Source organism: Oreochromis niloticus, linkage group LG23, assembly GCF_001858045.2.
Source record: "Oreochromis niloticus isolate F11D_XX linkage group LG23, O_niloticus_UMD_NMBU, whole genome shotgun sequence".
Classification (NCBI taxonomy): Eukaryota; Metazoa; Chordata; class Actinopteri; order Cichliformes; family Cichlidae; genus Oreochromis; species Oreochromis niloticus.
Genome location: NC_031986.2, coordinates 6,240,275 through 6,258,697, shown reverse-complemented (window position 1 = coordinate 6,258,697; position 18,423 = coordinate 6,240,275). Strand labels below are relative to the sequence as shown.

Below are 18,423 nucleotides of genomic sequence, written 5' to 3'. Positions count from 1 at the left end.
AAAACAAAAACAGTACTCTCTACACTATGATCTTCTAATCTACATATGTTGGGATATTGACACTGAATTTTTTTGGCACCAAAAAAGCATGGTGCAAAGCCCTGCCGTGTCATGCATTTGAGCCGATCTTAAAAAGGTGTTTAAGGAAAGAATTTGTAGTAATTATTATGCAAGTTGGTCTTCATTTACAGTAAGTAAGTTAAAACTTCATACTGTTGTTCTGATCTTCCAATAAGGCTGCGGCATTATAAAAAAAGTACTGGTGATATATGCAAATGCTGCAGCATCAAGAGGATCCCCAGAGGTAAACAGCTCAAAAAACCAGAGTGTAAAGGTGGGTTACACTGCGGGGTGCTGAGGGGGGTGATGGTCTGCAGAGAGGAGCTGCAGAACTGACCTGAGATGCTGCAGTACACTTTGCTAAGAAGCAAAGGGGGTAAAGATAACTGTTCAGAGGAGTCAAGCATCTGTAGGGCCTTTAGCCCATCTCCTGGATGTGCATGGCAATACAGAGGCAAAGAGAAAAACTGTTACGCTCAAAAGCAAATTTTTCAGCTTGTTTTCTGCAGCTTTGAGGACTGATTTAGTTGCAAATCTGTGATTTTTACACCCTTCTTATTCCATTCTGGCTGTTTTCAGGTACGTGCTGCTGCTGCTCATTCTGTTCTTTATCCCGGGAGTGGTGATGAGCATAGCCTACGGTCTGATCTCCAGAGAGCTCTACCGGGGCATTCAGTTTGAGCTGGGCCAGAGCAAGGAGGCCACCGGTGAGATCCATTATACATTTAATCCAATTGTGAAAGGATTGTTGTTTGCATTGATTTAACTTGTAGTGAAGATGAAAAATCACTTTCTCCAGACCCAAATGGGGCTGCCGTAAATTTCATGTGGAAGGCAGGAAATGATCAGAAGGGTCAGTAAATGTTCCCCGACTATAAATGGCTAGTAAATATAAGACATATGCTATTGTGAAAATAAACATGTGCCTATTTGAGTTTTATTGTTATGCACTTAGATACCACACTGTCATTTCCAGGCAACAGCAGCAAATAAATATTTCTACACACATACAAAGGGACATTTGTGTAATCTGCCTCAAGCAGAGAATGACATATTTTGTTGCTACCTGGAGGTTCTGCACCTGTTCCATCCAAAAATATACTCCACTGTCCTTGGAACCACTCAAGTTGTTGTCTTGCGGCTGATATTTTCCATTTAAACAGAAACAGAAAAATATATATCTGTTATAGCTGAAATACAGTCACTTTAGGTCAATTATAACTGCTGCTATAACTGTGTGTATCAGCAGCACCAGTTTCCATGGAGTCCAGTCTTGAGTGTGATTCATCAAGGTGGAGAACATGTGAAACAGAATTCAGTAGTGGTGGTAATTTATTACTAAAGTAAAATTAGAAAATAGATCGTAGCAAAATAAACGTCCATCCTTGCATGGAATTCCACATGGTGTTTAATCGTGTAGAGTTGGGTTAGGGTTATTTTAAGCTACAGGATAAATATGCAATTTTCAGACACTAGCAGATGGTGCGCTGCAAATCAGGTTTTACATTTTGGTTGGCATCACAGTCTTTTTGTTTAAATCTGTTTCATTCACGTGTTCTTAAAAGGTGAAAGAGTGTAAGAATGCAAATGAACCTTTCAAAGCCATCGCCACATTGTTTCCACTGTAGAAGTGTGAACAAGCAGAAATGAAGGCTAAAGTGCTCCAAGCAATTTGTTACATTGTTACATTACTGAGAAATCTAATGTCATTAATGCTTAACTTTGGAAACGTTACACCCAACACTGCATGTGAAGTAAACCCAAACACACCTGCTAATCCATGATTAAGAGCAGAGGAAAGGCTGGTTTGTGTCTGACGTTTCTTCCTGTTAAAAGGGAGTTCGTCATCCCCGCCGTTGACTAGTTCTTGTTCACATGGGTTATATATACGGAGAGTGTTTGAGGGTAAGATTTAACAAAATAAGTATTTAAGATTAAGTTTAGAAATTTTATTTCATCCATCCATCCATTCTCTTCCACTTATTCAATTCAGGGTTGCAGGGAGGGGTGGAGCCTATCCTAGCCACAATTTTATTCATTTTACAAATTACTTAGATTATTTCATTAAAGATCATGAGGTAGAATATATTTTAGAACCTACGAATAAACAAATAGTGAAATTAATTCTCCAAACTCTGGCAAAACGTCGGTATGTTACGCTTTTCGAAAACATGAGAACCGTTTGGAATGAACACATGTGTAGATTCATCATGAATCACTTTGGAAAACATTATCTGATACGGTTAAGGTTAGGGTTAAGGTTTGGATTAGGGCTGGAATACACGGCTGGATCGTGTGTTACATTGGGAATGAGAATGCTCTGGTTTTCCATGGGTTCGTAATCCATTTTGTCAGGGCTCAATAACTCATCTGTGACACATACAGCCTGCATTAATTATTCATCTCCTATCTAATTACAGTCTGCTAGCCACTATGTTTATGATAACAGGTAACTAATGTGGCTACCGGGTAATTGCTAATAGCTAAACAGGTAATGTTAACGTGTGCTGGCCAGGATAGCATTTATGATAACTGTTTAATACTTCAGTGTTGTTGAAACAGGAGCTTTATTGACCCCTGAAATTCCTCCTAAAGGGTTTGTTCAGTGTTATGAAATTTAACCACTTCAGTTGTTAGTGAGGGAAGGAGGGGTGTTTCTAACTGTCTGCAGCCGTGTCAGCTGGAGGAAGCCAAGATGTATTGTAATCATGTGTTACCTGTTTCTGTTAATGACACTTGATTTAAGACGACTCAAACTTACGCTTTCCCCCTGTACTTCTACAGCCCAGAAAAATGGTGTAGAAAGACCTTTGACAGGGCCGAATGACGATGATGATGGCTGCTACATCCAGGTATCCAAAAAGCCCTCCTCTTCTGTCGAGCTTCCCACCCTCTCTGCCTCATCTAGCACCGTGCAGGTCAAGACTGAGCGCGCCCGCAGCAACACCTCCGAGGCTAAGCTGCAGGCTAAGAGGCGCGTCATCCGCATGCTGATGGTGATCGTAGCACTCTTCTTCATCTGCTGGATGCCCTTGTTCACAGTCAATACCTGGAAAGCCTTTGACATGAAGTCTGTCACCAAAGCCCTCTCGGGAGCACCCATCTCTTTCATCCACCTCCTGTCCTACACATCGGCCTGTGTCAACCCCATCATTTACTGCTTCATGAACACACGTTTTCGCAAGGCTCTGCTGTCCACTTTTGCCTGCTGCGGTCGCAACCGTCTCTGCCGCAAGTGCTGTTGGTGCAGCGGGAGGGAAGGTGGGGAAGACGGCATTAACGCCACCTCCATGGGCGCATCGATGGCGACCTCAATGTCCAAGTTCAGCTACACCACTGTAAGCACCACCGGCACCTGCTAAGCCTCGAGGAGGGCCGGGTGGTCGCATCAGTGGCTGTGGTTACAGTGTATGTGCCATCTGTTTTATTTTTTCCCTGTTTAATCTTCTGTTTGTCACTCTTATTATGGTGTGAGTCATGTGCTGAGTAATATTCATGCCCTTGTTTAGAGGCCTTTTTCAAAGGTCTTCTTTAAATTCTTCGTGCATGGTTGCAGAATGTGAAGTTTCTTTTTTGGTGACATTCTTTTACTCCGGTTTAACTGGCAGCATCTGCTTTGTTGCATCCTGAAAAGAACATCAAGTGCCTGTGCTCTTTGTGTGGCTTTGTTTGTTCGCTAGCTGGGACGGACATTTTAGTGGGAAAACTGTTGAAATATAAATTCTGTGTACATATTATACTGTCTTTATGTTCAGAGTTTACTTAAGGTGAACGTTTTGATGGAGACAGACTGCTAAATAATGAAGACCTGCTAACCTACAGCGAATGGAAGGATTTTGGTTCCATTGTTGTTCATCTTCAGTCATTCAGGGCATCTCTTTCTCTGGTGCCAGTATTATTATCATTTTATTGTTGTATTAATTAATCATTGATCTTATCATTAATATTAATGCTATTTTATCACTAACCTATTTATTTATGATTTTCTTCCACTTCATATTATGGCTTTTGAATGAGAACTACCATATTTGGCCACAAGTAAAAGTTTTAATGGAAATGAAGTAAAATATTGTTTTTTCCCCTTAGGATGACATAATTGATCATTAATTAATTATTGTGTTGTTTCGGATAAACCGGGTAAATGTTTTCCCCACTACACTTTCTTATACTACAGAAAGGAGAAAGGAGTACAAGTTTTTAATCTTTCTATGTAATTAAAAACCTCAAAGTGTACAATAAATGGCCCCAAAAATCCATATCTCTTTATACACTTCCTAATGTGAGAGCTTTAATGAAAGAGGTGAGGACTGTTTATTCACTTATTCTGCTTGTTTGAGGACTGGTGGTGAGTGCATATCAGAAAATGTGAATCTGCCTGAAATCTCTGCAGCACAAACTGCAACAGTTGGGTTGGGAATATCTAGCTAGTTTCTCTTTCTAACTCACCAAATCAAAAGCAGCTACTGTAGCGACTCAGCAGCAGTTTTAGAGGCTTTGCGGCACCTTAGAGGTCAACCATTCTCATGTTTAACTAAACTAAAGCTTTACATGTATAATATATAACCAGCTGTTTAGAAGGTGATACATAGAGAAAACACAAATGTTTGGTGAAAACCTTGCTAATAGCTAGCAAGAATGCTATAATGTAAAGCTGATCCTTCAGGGAAACAACGGTATGAGATGGTCGGAGATAGTTGATCAATGCAGAAGTTCAGCTACCTGCTAAGAATGAAAGGGGATCTGTTATTCTTTGCCTTACTTTATGTCATATGTGTAATGTATTAATGGTTGTTGTTCATGTGTAGCAAAGGATTAAAAATTGAGGTAAACATACATAAAATTAATCGCTGAAAGCAGAATGCTCAAGCTGCAAACTGAAGAGAAAATGAATAATTTATATTAAAAAAATTGGCAGCTGACCACCAAATGGAACAAGAAGGATGTTTACAAAGCACTGGATGCTGCCCTTGAAAGCTGGCCAATCAGAGGAAACTGGGAAAGCATAAGGCATAAAAAAACATGAGATAAAATGCCCCACAATCTAGCTTGGATAATGCAAAGCTATATCTGTGCATGAGGATAACAAAAAAAGATTGGTAATTAGAGTAATAGGTCCCCTTAGCAGAAACATGTTCAACGGGAAGCAGGAGAGGAGGGATGTGCAGAATGGGAAATGTTAATAGCTTGGAAAGTGTGAAAAGTGTGTTTATGTGTTGAAATTGCTCTAGAAAACTCTTTGTTCAGTGTTGTATTGTACATGCGGTCATGCTGTCGTGTCCAGAACTGAAAATTAAATAAAAACTAAATGAAAAAATAAATGCCTCACAATTTCAAAGAGTGGAGCATTTTTCTCCTTTAAAATGTCTTCTTTTTTTTTTTTTGCAGTAAATCTTAATTAACCAAAAACAAAACAAACTTTGTTATCATTCAGTTGATAATGTTACAATATAAGAAATTGACAATCTGTACCAATATCATTGTAATTCCATCATTAGCAGTCAAAGAGGAGCGGGCTATTCGGGGGAGTGTAGCTGTGAGAGTGGGGAATTTAAATGTAGTCACTATGCCTGGTAAAGCAAGAGAGCTGGCTAATATGATGGAGAGAAGAAAGGTAGAGGTATATCGTGTGTGTAGTTGACCAGGTGGAAGGCAAGCCAAGCCAGGAGCACTGGAATTGGATTCAAATTGTTCTACAATGGTAGGAAGCACAAGAAGCAAAATGCAGTAGGAGTAACCTTAAAGAAAGAGTATGTTAATTGTGTCGTTGAGGTGAAGGTTACACAGGATAATGAGTTTGCAGCTGGTAACCCAAGGTTTGATGCTGATTGTTGAAGGGAGATAGTAAAGGCTGGATGTCAGAAGAAAAGGAGGAATTCTGATGGAAGTTGGGTGAAGTGGTAGAGATTGTCCCCAGGAAGAGAGACTGGTGACTGGAGTGAATTTCAGTAGACATGTAGGTGACAAGGAGGTGTTTGATAGGTATGGTGTTAAGAATAAAGTGTAAAACTCTGGGTGGTTGGTGAAAACAGCTCAAGTGAGGGAAACTGCCAAGAAGTTGTTTGGTGGAATAGGAATAATGGATAGGAATATGATAATATATAAAAAAGTGGGATGGTCAAGGAGATGAAGAAAGTCTACAGGAATACTGGGAGGCATAGAGCAAAGAGGGAAGTAGCAAAGGAAAAGGCTCATATTGAGTTGTATGTGAGGCTGGACACTAAAGAAGGAGAAAACAACTTGTTGGCCAGGGAGAGAGACCAAAATGGAAAGAATGTGCAGCAGGTTAGAATGATTAGGGACAGAGACAAACATCTCCTAACGAGTTAATGTGCTGAGAAGATAAAAGGAGTAGTTTGAGCAGCTGGTGAATGAAGACAATGAGAGAGGAGCATGAATGGAAGGAAACTTGTGAATAATGAAGTGCAGCTAATTAGTAAGGAGGGAAATAAAGGTGGCTATGAAGGAAATGAAGACTGGAAAGGCAGGTGGTCCAGATGGCATACCAGTACCTGTTTAATTAAAGAAAACCAAAAAAAAAAACATCAAATACAATTTTGGAAAATAGAATTCAATCTTCCAGTTTAACTTTACATTAGCAAATGAACGACTCATTTTTATAGAGATTCTAACAGTTTCAATTTAGCCGTTTAGTTAGAAAACACAGCTTATTTTTAAACCTTCACACCTCCCACACAATTCTTACTGTGGAACATACTCAACTAAGCTTTACATATGAAACTAAATACAATACATTCTGTCTTCTTGAGTGTCTCAAGAAGCTGCCAATAATGACAGTTTTTCAATGATAAACCACTAGTCAGACATTCATGACATTCAGATAAATATGTCATTTTTACACATATTCTACTTAACTTTGAACTTCCAAAGCAATTCTATACATCATTAAAAGAAGAGTTTTTTGTTTTCAGATTATAGCCTGCCTACCCAAACATGTTGTAAAAGCCCACATACTGGAGAACACATGAGCAAAATGCTGGATATTAAACACTTCAAGTTTTCAGTGGTACATTTCTGATGTCAGCTGAAATATCTTATGTAATGAAAGCACTCAACAGTGGGCAGAAAATGAAATGAAGCATATTGACTATTCACCCACTTTGGAATCTTTGAAAACACAGATCATTTAAATAAACACAAGTGAAAGAAGAAACACAAAGTTCATACAAATAAAAATGTAAGAATAACTGAACCAAATGACTAAAACCAAATTCTCAGCATACAATCCAAATACTGCAGTACAAATCAACACTCATCATTTCATCTGTGACCATTCTCCTCTGACCTCTGGCATCAACACAAAAAAAATCCCCCCAAAGAAATGCAGCTCACTCATATATTTTTCTTTTTTGGTCATTAGGTTGTTGTATGAGAAAATCCCAGTTAACGACCAGCCTGTGTGGCACCAATAGCCATGTCATGTTGAAAGACACTCAGTTATATTTTCTTTCCAATTCAATGTCTAAATGCAGTGACTTGGTGCAACAACTACCAAACAAAGTGGCCAAAGAGTCGATATATAATATAAAATACGTAGAGCTCCAAGTTGCAAATCAAGTCACTTCAAAACTCAATCTGTTACATAAGTGACTCGGGTATATTTCTATATTTATGCAGATTTTATCCATTTATGCAGGTTTTTACCTTTCCCAACACCAACAAAACACCAACAAAACTCAAGATCTCTGGACAGTTTTGCACCATCACCCTGTGATTAAGGCAGATGAGATAGGCACATCTGACGACTCCGTGTTAAACATTTGCTGATATGTATAAAATAAGCCTGGTGTATAAAATCTGGCTTTATTCTTGTGTTGATCTACCATGCAGCAGAGAAAACTGCTATCAACCAAGATTAGTAACGGAACTTAAATCAGTAGTCATTCTTGACAATGTATTTTGGATACTGGTGCAAACATTAACATTAGGATGTGAATTAGCAGGAGAAGTGCAGATTTCACCTGCTTGTTCCTCCAACCTGTCCTTGCTACAAGCAACATTGAAAAGAGTTCCATTATCTCTGTGGTATCTTTTACGTACCTTCTGCTGCAGTGTTGCCAATTACAGTAAGTATTACCTAAGTGCAAAGCTCTTGTTTTCAGGATGAGACTAACAAGGTGTTTCTCAGGGATCTTCTCCTGCAGTGTACATTTCATAGTTTTGCCTTTGAAAACTGATGAGAAATGCCTCCAAAAGCATGACAAATGTACACCATTCAGGCCTTTGATAACAAGTTTGATTTATGAAGCCTACACAAAGGAGCACAGACTGGAGCAATAAGAATGAAGAGAAATATATAATGTGATTAAGATCTAATGTAATGGTAGCAAAAAAACAAAAAAAAAAACATTCTAATGTGAGAATGCATTCTTTAGCTGCTTGTTCAGATTTATCTTGAAACTCTCTTTTTCCATTTCACAGCTGCAGTGGGGCTGGAGCCTATCCTAGCTCTCAAAGGGCGATACAGACAACCATTCACTCATATGGCCAGTTTAGAATCACCAGTTAACCTGACATGGATGTCTTTGGACCATGAGTAGAAGCTGGAGTACATGGAGAGAACAGGGAGTGGCCAAACATGACAGAAAAAGGCCCCAGCCAGCTGGCAATTTCAAAGCAAGGACTCTCTTGGTGTGAGGTCAAAGTGTTAATCATCACACCACTGTGCCGCCCAATTGTTCTTACATGTAAGTCTTTATAACCTGGTCTGCAGTGGGAGACCAGAATGCATTTTAAAGTTTTATTATTAGTTTCGTTCAATTAATACACCTCGGTTCCTGACGTTCTTAAGGAAAATAACCCTGCTTGACCTCTTAAGAGATTTATGTGCAAAGAAGTGTTGCCCAGGGCAAAAAAGCAGTTTTACATTATTATTCAGTTCAGTTTTATTTATGTGGTGCCAAATCACAACAACAGTTACCTCAAGGTGCTTTATATTGTAAGATAAAATAATACAGAGAAAATGGTGAAAACCCCAACAATCATATGACCCCCTATGAGCAAGCACTTTGGCGACAGTGGGAAGGAAAAACTCCCTTTTAACACAAAGAAACCTCCAGCAGAACCAGGTTCATGGAGACGTGCCCATCGGCCATGACCGGTTGGGGGTGAGGTTAGGAGGACAGGACAAAGACATAATATGGAAGAGAGCCAGAGATCAATAATAACTAATGATTAAATGCAGAATGGTTTATAAACCCATAGTGAGTGATATTTGATATACCTTTATTAGTCCCACAAGGGGAAATTTCATGTTAAGGCTGCCGACCTATTGCACGCAATGGCAGCGCCATCGTAACCTTCGACCATACATACAATACACAAAAACATCACATGGGGAAGACAGGTCAGAGAGGTATAACATGGAAAATGCACCACATGAGGAAATATAAGGAGAAAAAATAACTCCCCCCAGACTGAGCTCCAACAGGGAGATCAGTTTGAGAACAGAAAAAAACACCTCTGCACATAGCACATGAAAAAACACATAATGCACCAAAGAAACACATGACAAGCAACAAAGGGTGAGAGACAGCCCATGTAGACAGTACATCCAGGCCTGCAGCCTATGCGCTGGTCTCCACAGGTCTCTGCAGGTGAGTGAAGAAAACCAGTGCTGAAACGCATTAAGAAATCAACAACTGAATCAGTCTAGCTATGTGCATATTTTGCATATCTATTGATGATTTAGTGATTTTCTCTGTGTAATAATTTATCTGACAACAGTAAATTCTGGTACCATAAATGTGTTTTTACCATTACCTAGCTACCTGGGAAAAAGATAGACTGATTAAAGTGATATGGTTAGACAGAGCAGTCCACAATAAAATGTCCTGACAGCTGTGATATAAAAGCATAGTTTGTGATTTACTGTTGGTTGTGTCAGCAACAATTAATAGTTATGAAAAATGTATGAATTTACAGTTACAGCAGCAACTTTCCAAATTGAGGACGCTCATGAGGATCGTGTAGGTAATCATATGAAACTCCAGGTATTGCATTTCCTCACATGGAAGACTTCTAATTAAGGCAGACAACTTATATGGGTTTAGTGTCAGGTTCCACTGTGGCAGGCAGGGTAGGACCCAAATGAATTACGCATTGAGTGTTTCTTCTTCAGTCACCTTTCTCACTCACTATGTGTTAATAGACCTCCTGCACTGAATCATACTTGTTATTAATCTCTGTCTCTCTTCCACAGCATGTCTTCTATCCTGTTTTCCTTCTCTCACCCCAACTGGTCGCAGCAGATGGCCCCGCCCCTCCCTGAGCCTGGTTCTGTCGGAGGTTTCTTCCTGTTAAAAGGGAGTTTTTCCTTCCCGCTGTCGCCAAAGTGCTTGCTCATAGGGGGTCATATGATTGCTGTGTTTTGCTCTGTATGTATTATTGTAGGCTTGATGCTCGATCCGGGGCAGACCTGTTTTCTATGAGCCTGGGCCACATACACCAAACCATAATCGGGTCAGATGTGGCATGCCATCACATAAACAGTGCCATCTACACCAGGCTTGGCCCATATCTGGATGACATACCACTTACCATGCCCGAAGTCAGCCAGCAGTGCCGGCTTGACACCAGATCCGGGTCAGACCTGTCTGCTATGTGGGATACAGCGCCTTGAGACGACTGTTGTTGTGATTTGGCGCTATATAAATAAAACTGAATTACACTGAATTGAATTGAAATGCAGGACTCACAATACATGAATGTAAAACTCAAAAAGCAGCTTTAGTCCCGCTAACACTAACGAGAAAGACTTATAATGCAAATACAAACTAAGAAACACTGGAATTCGGCATGGAAATACACTACCATGCACCATAAAGTGAAACACACAACATAGTGGTGAACATTACAAAGCACAAGGGAAAACTAAATCTAAATCTCAAGCATAAAATATCAAAAAGAAACCATAATGATTCCACAAAAACTGTGAGCCCTTCCAAAATAACCAAACTGCTCACCCGATATCGAAGAGGGAGCCCAGACAGCCTTCGAAGGAAGGAAGGAATGCGATCTCATTCTTTCAGTTAATACCAAATGCTCATCACCAACAGGGCAGGAATGTAGATCAACCGGTAAATTGAAAAGTTTTGCCTTCATGCTCAGCTCTCTCTGCATCACAACAGAGCAGTACAGCGTCTGCATCCCCGATCCGTCTCACTGAACAAGACCCTGAGATACTTAAACTCCTCTACCCAGAGAAGCAGCTCATCCCAGACATGGACATTAATTACCCATTGAATCCTGCACATAATGCGTAATCTGCACATTTGTTTGACTAAAAATGTATAAATAAGCTGAACTTCTCCAGTTGTCCAGTTGCAGTTGCTGTTCATTAACAAACCACATTTCCACAAAATATATTCATGAATTCAATCAGTTACACTAAATTATGTGTTGCTGTGAATAACTTAACACTGTGCTCAGTCCTAATTGTATCACTTGGCCTCACAGCATAGAAACTGTATTTGTATTAAGCAGCATGATGTAGTACCTTTGTCCTATATATGGTGCATGTTGACAGCTTAGTGCTGTCATACCCTGTCACTTTCAAGTGTGGCCCTTTTTTCATGTCGTCCCATTGCTTTGCAATCCCTGTCCCTGCATTCCCCCAGCCACCCACTCACCACCCAGCTTTTTATCCCTTTCGGTGCAGAGGCATATGAATACATGAATGACAATAGCGTATGGGTGACAGCTGAGATTTGCAGACACAAGCACTGTCCACGAGCAGTTTACAGGATGTGGCAGAGGTGGTTGCGAGTTCAGCAGGCAAACAATTGGCACACAAAAATCCCTGAGAGAGCTTTATGTGTAAACACTTGGTTTGGCGGCATCCACTTTGTGTGTGCTTTTGTAATTAAGGCAGGAGACAATGAGTGATTTCCATATATTTGCCAGTACTTGGTGCATTGGAGAACCTCGTGGATTTATTTCAGTGCCCAAGCACTCTTTCCTCTTGCAGTACATTTGCATTTATGTGGATGAGATTGTGAGATTTAGATTTATTGAAATGGAAAGAGATGCGTATTTTAAATGAATATATATGAATAATGAAAGAAAGCATTTTTAATTTTAATTGTATTCTAAGGTTTTAAGATTTACCTTGTGAAATACATTTCACTTTTTGGACATATGACATATATCACTTTGGCTAACCTGTATTAATAAAAGTTCAACCTAAAGAAACTGAAATATTTTCTGAAAATTTAAAGGTTTTTGTGTAATAAATATATATATATATATATATATATATGTACATATATACACACACACACATATATATATATGTATGTATATATATATATATATGTATATATATATATATATACACACACACATATATATATATATATATATATATATATATGTATATATATATATATATACACACACACATATATATATATGTATGTATATATATATATATATTAGCTTAAAGACGGGTATTATATGCATGTAGCACTCATTTGATTCCCCCACAATAATACAATACAATAATTCAGATTTCTTTTTGTTTCTGAGCTGTTCCTTGGAGGATTTGCTACCATGATTAGCATCGTTATCCTGTTGAAAGATCCATTTCCAGTTCAACTTCAATTTTCAGACAGATAGCTTCTCATTATTTTCAAGCACTCTTTGACATGATCCAGAATTCATTACATCATTACATTACATTCATTACAGACTCAGTGGCTGCTAGCTGGCCAGTCCCTCAGGTAGCAAAGCCACCCCAAACAGTTTCATTTTCACCTCTGTGCTTCACAGTTCTTCACCCAAAAAGCGGCCATATATTTCTACTGATCCATTTGTCCTGAGTGTGGTATTTGCCTTCAAGGGCAAACTGTATTTTTTGCTCCGTGGTTCTTTTTGTACAGCAGGCTTTTTCGTGATATACCCCCCATGCAGGACATCGGAAATTGGATTCTGACAGCAATAGTTGTAAGGGTTGTCTGCAAGTCCTGTGTTTTCTAGAGGCTTTTTTGTATCAGAGAGTCTGCATTAGGGCTGAAGACATCAGTTCCTGACAAATTATCTATCTGTGCCATTTATCGATCGAATGATTGATCTTTTTCCTAACGCCTTACAGAGCTTTAAAGATCTTAGCATATATGTAACTCATACTTCTCTGTACACACTTGAAAGGCAAAAAGGACACCAAGGAGCTCTTGGACGGGATTTTAAACTTCAGGAGTTTATAGACATAAGCTAGTATATCATACAGTATAATGTCTAAATCAGCTACAGAAGTGGGAAGGAACCAAAAGATGACAGAGGTACATCTCAAGGCTCTCTTTTATGGTTGCTGAACTATTCGTTGCCATTTTTACGATTAGCAAAAGCTAGAGAAGATTATCTAAATATCTAAATGCTGGAACAAAAACAACAGCATTAGCAACAAATCCATATAAAGGAGAGATGCTGACAGTGTGGTTAATTGATTGAAGTTTGAAACCTTGAATTTGGCATTGTGGACCTGACCATATATAGAAAATCGGGTCGAGCAGAAAGCTATTAGCTTATTGTAACACTGCATGGCTAGCTTGATTATCCAAATGTCATAGATATGACTGTAATAATGACACCCTTAATTATGTTACTGTAGGCCTCAACATGGTCATCAGTGGAGACTATGGACTACTATTTTTGGCCCTTCCACTAAGCTTGTTTCCTGTGCTAAAGATTATGGCTAACATGTTTCATTTTTTCCAAATCAAAAAAGTCTTTTTCAGTTCTAGCTGACTAGCATGGAGGTACTTAGCCTTTGTGGAGTCATCAGACCTTTAGTGATGCTGAGGTTGTCATGGTCCCCGTGTTTCACCGGCTGGCCCTGTGCTAGGCAATATGTTTTGTTCTGTTTTGTATGTGCTCTCTCTCTCTCTCCTCTGCCTGGGCGGTGCTCATCATGAGCTCTCGCCTCTGGCCCACGCACCTGCTTCCAATCATCGCACCTGCTGCTGATCTCCTGTAATCCTGAACCCTATTTAAGATGGCGGTTCTGTGCTACTCGTCGCTGGATTGTTGAGTAATCTGCGCCAGTCTATTCGTCACTTGTAATCTGAATCCATATGTTTGTTTCTGAACCTGTTGCTAACTGAGCTCTCTGTGTATATAGATCTTCCCTGGACCTGTCCCCATAAACCCGAGAGTCCCGTGAGCGAAGAGTGGTGAAGTGTGTGGAAGTGTGAGTGGCTGCAGAGGAGAGTGGAGTGGAATTCTGAGAAGAGAGGCGTGTCCTGAAGCCCTCCCTGCACATTTTATATATCTGCATTTGGTGTTTTCACTGTAAATAAAATCACTGTTTCCCTGCAAAGGATTCCTGGTTTGCACCTGAGTCCGTTTGAAAAACATGACAGAGGTAATGTTAAATAGACAAACTTCAGCATTTTATTCTTGCAAGATAATGAAGAATGAGTTGAGTGCCTACAAGGATAGTGGGGAGGGAGAACAAGCAATCATTGTGCATTATTCTTATTCACAGGTAAAAGATGAGGTAGAACAGAGTGGCATCCCTCCTTGGAAGACCAACTCAAAAAAACAATAAATACAAAATGCACTTTTGGTATTTGGTATTTTGCTACATTTATGGCTAAAAGGTGACCTTACTGCAAATTTTGAAAGCAGTATGCATACAAAACATACTAAATGTGATTCACTGAGGCTAACGACTTAAATATATGTGATAGATGCTGATTTGAGATAAGTTATAAGTACACAACTTAAAGAACTATTACATGCAGTAAAATTACTTATTAGGGTGGTCAGGTGCTTCTTTGTGTTTTGGTCACATTTCCACAGACCTGACTTCAGACCATAACAAAGCGAACTCAAAATCCTATTTGTCTTTGCACAGCAGTGTGTACACAGAGCTCTTAGGTATTTTGAATATGTTTTTGTTCCTTTTCCCCCTTTAGTGTCAGATCAAGCTTTTTGTTACAGAAATACAGAAATTAATGTGACAGATCTGAAGCAACTTGAATAACAGTAAAAATTAATATATTTGGATGTCAGTGAATGTGATTTAGGATTGGGTGTATGCACTTTTATTTATGCATGTGGTGCTGTGGCAGTAAATCAAGAAAAATGCAGTTCAAAGACAATTAATTTTACATGATTGACTTTTTGTAATAAAACAGCCCTTCTTGGATAATGGATTTACCTGAGATTTTTTCACCACCAAGATCATCCGTTTCTAACAGATGACTTAACATCAGAATATATTGATTCTTCAGCTACTTGAATGGCCATGGTTTTTCAGTAGAGAAATGTGTAAAACCTCTGCTTACTCTGTATTATTTAAGTGGACTGACTTTTCGGGTCAGTCCACTTACATCTCAGGGACAAAGGACATTCATTTGAGTACAATAATGGACACAAACTGGCCAGAGAAAAGTGGCGATTTTATTAGTCCTTTATTTAATAAAAGGATTCGAAGGAGGAGTGATAGAAGACATCTACCTCAAGCCGGAACAACTGTCACTAAGCATCCTTCACCAGACAGCTTACCATCCATCAACACCTTGACTCATGCAATCCTAATGACTAACACAATGACCGAGTAGGTCAACAACTCAACGACAGTAAGAATCACATGACGGCTGGGTGGGTCAGTGACTCACATGTGAGTTCAATGACTCTAAAGGGCTAACAAACCCATAAGAAATTAAATATTCCCCACCATTCAGTTGGAGATGAAGCAGCATTTTGTTCTCCCTTTCACAGTAAAAATTGCACCAACGGGTTGGGGGATATAGTTTTGTTGCTGGTGACCTGTGGCTCCAAGGAGGTCACTGATCGGTCTCTAGTTCTGCATGACTGGGCTTTAGCAATTCATTTCAGAGTGACTGTGATTCACCCCCAGTGACCACTCACCAGTGAGTTGGGGAATGTAGGCTCTTTCCCACTGATTGGTGGTTTCCAGATAATCAAAGACCCGTCTCTAGGCTTGAGGCCTGTTGAATGCAGCCACTGTTTGAGCTTCTTGCAGGAGTTTTCGGGATCTTTAATTTTGTTTTCAGACTTCTCCTTTTCACTGTAAACTTTGCTGTTCAAGTTCATCATCCCAGAATACAAATGTTCTAATATTTGTTTAAATAAATGTTTGCTTTACAAATACAGCTAGAGGCACAACTGGATCGTCACACTGACAAACCTGCCACTGACTTCCTAATGTGGACTTTGTGGGCCTGTAACAGTATCCTCACACCAGGTTGCTACTGCTCTCTCTGTCACACTTGGTGTCTCTCTCTGTCATGCACAAATGTACTTGAGCAGTACTTGAAAAGTGCCCTTGCACAGCACAGTGAGGTCCATGATTTTATGGATTTTGTGGCTTATTGTCCTCTCACATGGCTTATACATTTGTTAATTAGTTAATACAGCGATATTCACTGAGTCGGCTCTTGTTGAGGAGACATTAAATCCCTGCCATGAGCGTTGTGATTTGGAGATTTTCACAAAGTAGCCTCTGCTAGGGTTAAATTCAGTCACCTCATCTATTTTCTTTAACCAGCCAAGTCACTGAGGACAAATTGTTATTTATAACAACGCTTATTTACTCTTTTCTTGGAGAGAGAGCTAAGTGTATTTCCTAGAATTTCCAGTGCATTTAAAGCAACAGCTACGAGCTTTTGCTCTGCAAGTATTAATGCTCAATGAAACAAACATTAGGCTTGTCATGAGCCTAAGTTGGCTCTAAAGTTTTGGGCCCTAAATTCACAACCCAACAACCAGACAGACTGCTGTCGACAAGTTTATTTACACAATATTCGGAGGTGTAATTAGAACATCTTAATCATGCTTCTTGCTGTTTTCTAGAGAGACTGCACTGGGTTCCTCAGAGAACCTGGAGCAATGGAGGAAGGACAGGCAGGTGCAACCGGCAGGTAACTTCCCTTAGTTCCCTTTTCATTAAATGCAGACCATCTTGTCAATCCTGGGAAAAGTTTTTCTTCTAGATGAGTTGCTTAACAAGTAATTCTAGGGTAAGAAGACAAAGAAACAATATTTAGTGCAGGAATAGCAATCAAAACACTCTGAGAGCTAGTGTAGCCTGATTACTATGCTGATTGATGCAAATCTGACGGTCACTGATCACCAGATGGTCCACAAGCATGATGAGCAAGAAGCGTGAACAGGGAAGGCTCCAACACTGTGAGAAGCTCGGAGCAAGAGCCACCCATAGTCAGCTGCAGGGGGAAAAAACTGAAAGGCCACAGAGGAACTCCAGGCAAACCCCAAACCATGACAAGGCTACCAAAACACAATAAAGACTCCAAGGCAAAAATGCCCCTCCGTGGATGAAAAGTGCAGCTCTGACCACATCCACAGAATAACACCTGATGCAAACCAAAAGTGAAATGTGACAGTTTCTTTCTTATCTCTGTCAACAAAAATCCCATCAGGTGTCTTGGGCTGCACAGTAGGACTAATTATTTTTAAATAAACCAGCTCCTCATTTGTGTATTTAGTTCTGCAGACAAGCCATTGAACTAATTTTGATCATCTCAAGACAACAGAGAAGTTCTTATGCAGTGCTTTTCTACTCAAGCATGCAAAGTGCTTTACACAGCTTACCTGAACGCATCACAGAGCAACCTGTAGTTCAGTATCTTGCACTTTAGCATGCAGACTGGAACAGCAAGAGATTGAAGCCCCAACCACCTGCTTAGTAAATGTCTTGCTCGATACACTGAGCCACAGCGACCCTGAGTTGTTCTCTAAACTGGAGGCTGTGGTGTCCACAGATGCCTCTTCCCTGGCGATGGAAGCGTAACCTCACGTTTGTGACAAATCTTTTTTGCTTTGCAAGTTTTCAAATCACAGCTGCTCATTTAATAGTTTCTTCAAGCAACAAGTAATTAAGCCTGACAGATTATTTGTCTTTTAAGCAGCTCATTATCATTTGCTCTTAGTTAACCTCTCATTAGAGTGATTTTAAAATTTTTCCTTTAATTGAAGGATTTACTTGCTCGGAGGGAACTCTGCACACCTTGACCTTACTTGCTGCAAACAAAGCTGCCTTTCTCCATTCTTGAAAAGTTACACTGTTTTCAGCCAGCAGCAAATGCTGGTGAAGCAACCATAAGTAAATTACTTTCTCAATTATTTATAATGCCTTTCTGGAAGATGGCTGCGAGTAAAACATGCCTCTGCTGGAGTTTTTTCATTTTGTTCCTTTAGCAGAATAATTCATAATTGCAAAGAGCGATTTTTCTACAGTTTCACCTCAGAGCGCCAGATGAAATATGATTTTTTCACCTACAACTTCTGCACTTGAGTCTAAATGTGACTTATGAAAAAATCTGCATCTGTTCCATTTCACGTTTGCAGTGTTTGGTT

General features: G+C 39.6%; 1 protein-coding gene across 1 annotated transcript in view; it reads left to right on the top strand.

The window, feature by feature from the left end:
- Positions 1 to 5,374, top strand: part of cckbra (cholecystokinin B receptor a) — a 57,818-nt gene extending 52,444 nt beyond the window's left edge. The window contains exons 4-5 of the mRNA XM_005449961.4: positions 640 to 767; positions 2,845 to 5,374. Of these exons, the coding sequence (XP_005450018.1) occupies positions 640 to 767; positions 2,845 to 3,422 (706 nt within the window). The 3' untranslated portion in view covers positions 3,423 to 5,374. The remainder of the gene's footprint in view (positions 1 to 639; positions 768 to 2,844) is intronic.
- Positions 5,375 to 18,423: the final 13,049 nt, after the last annotated feature.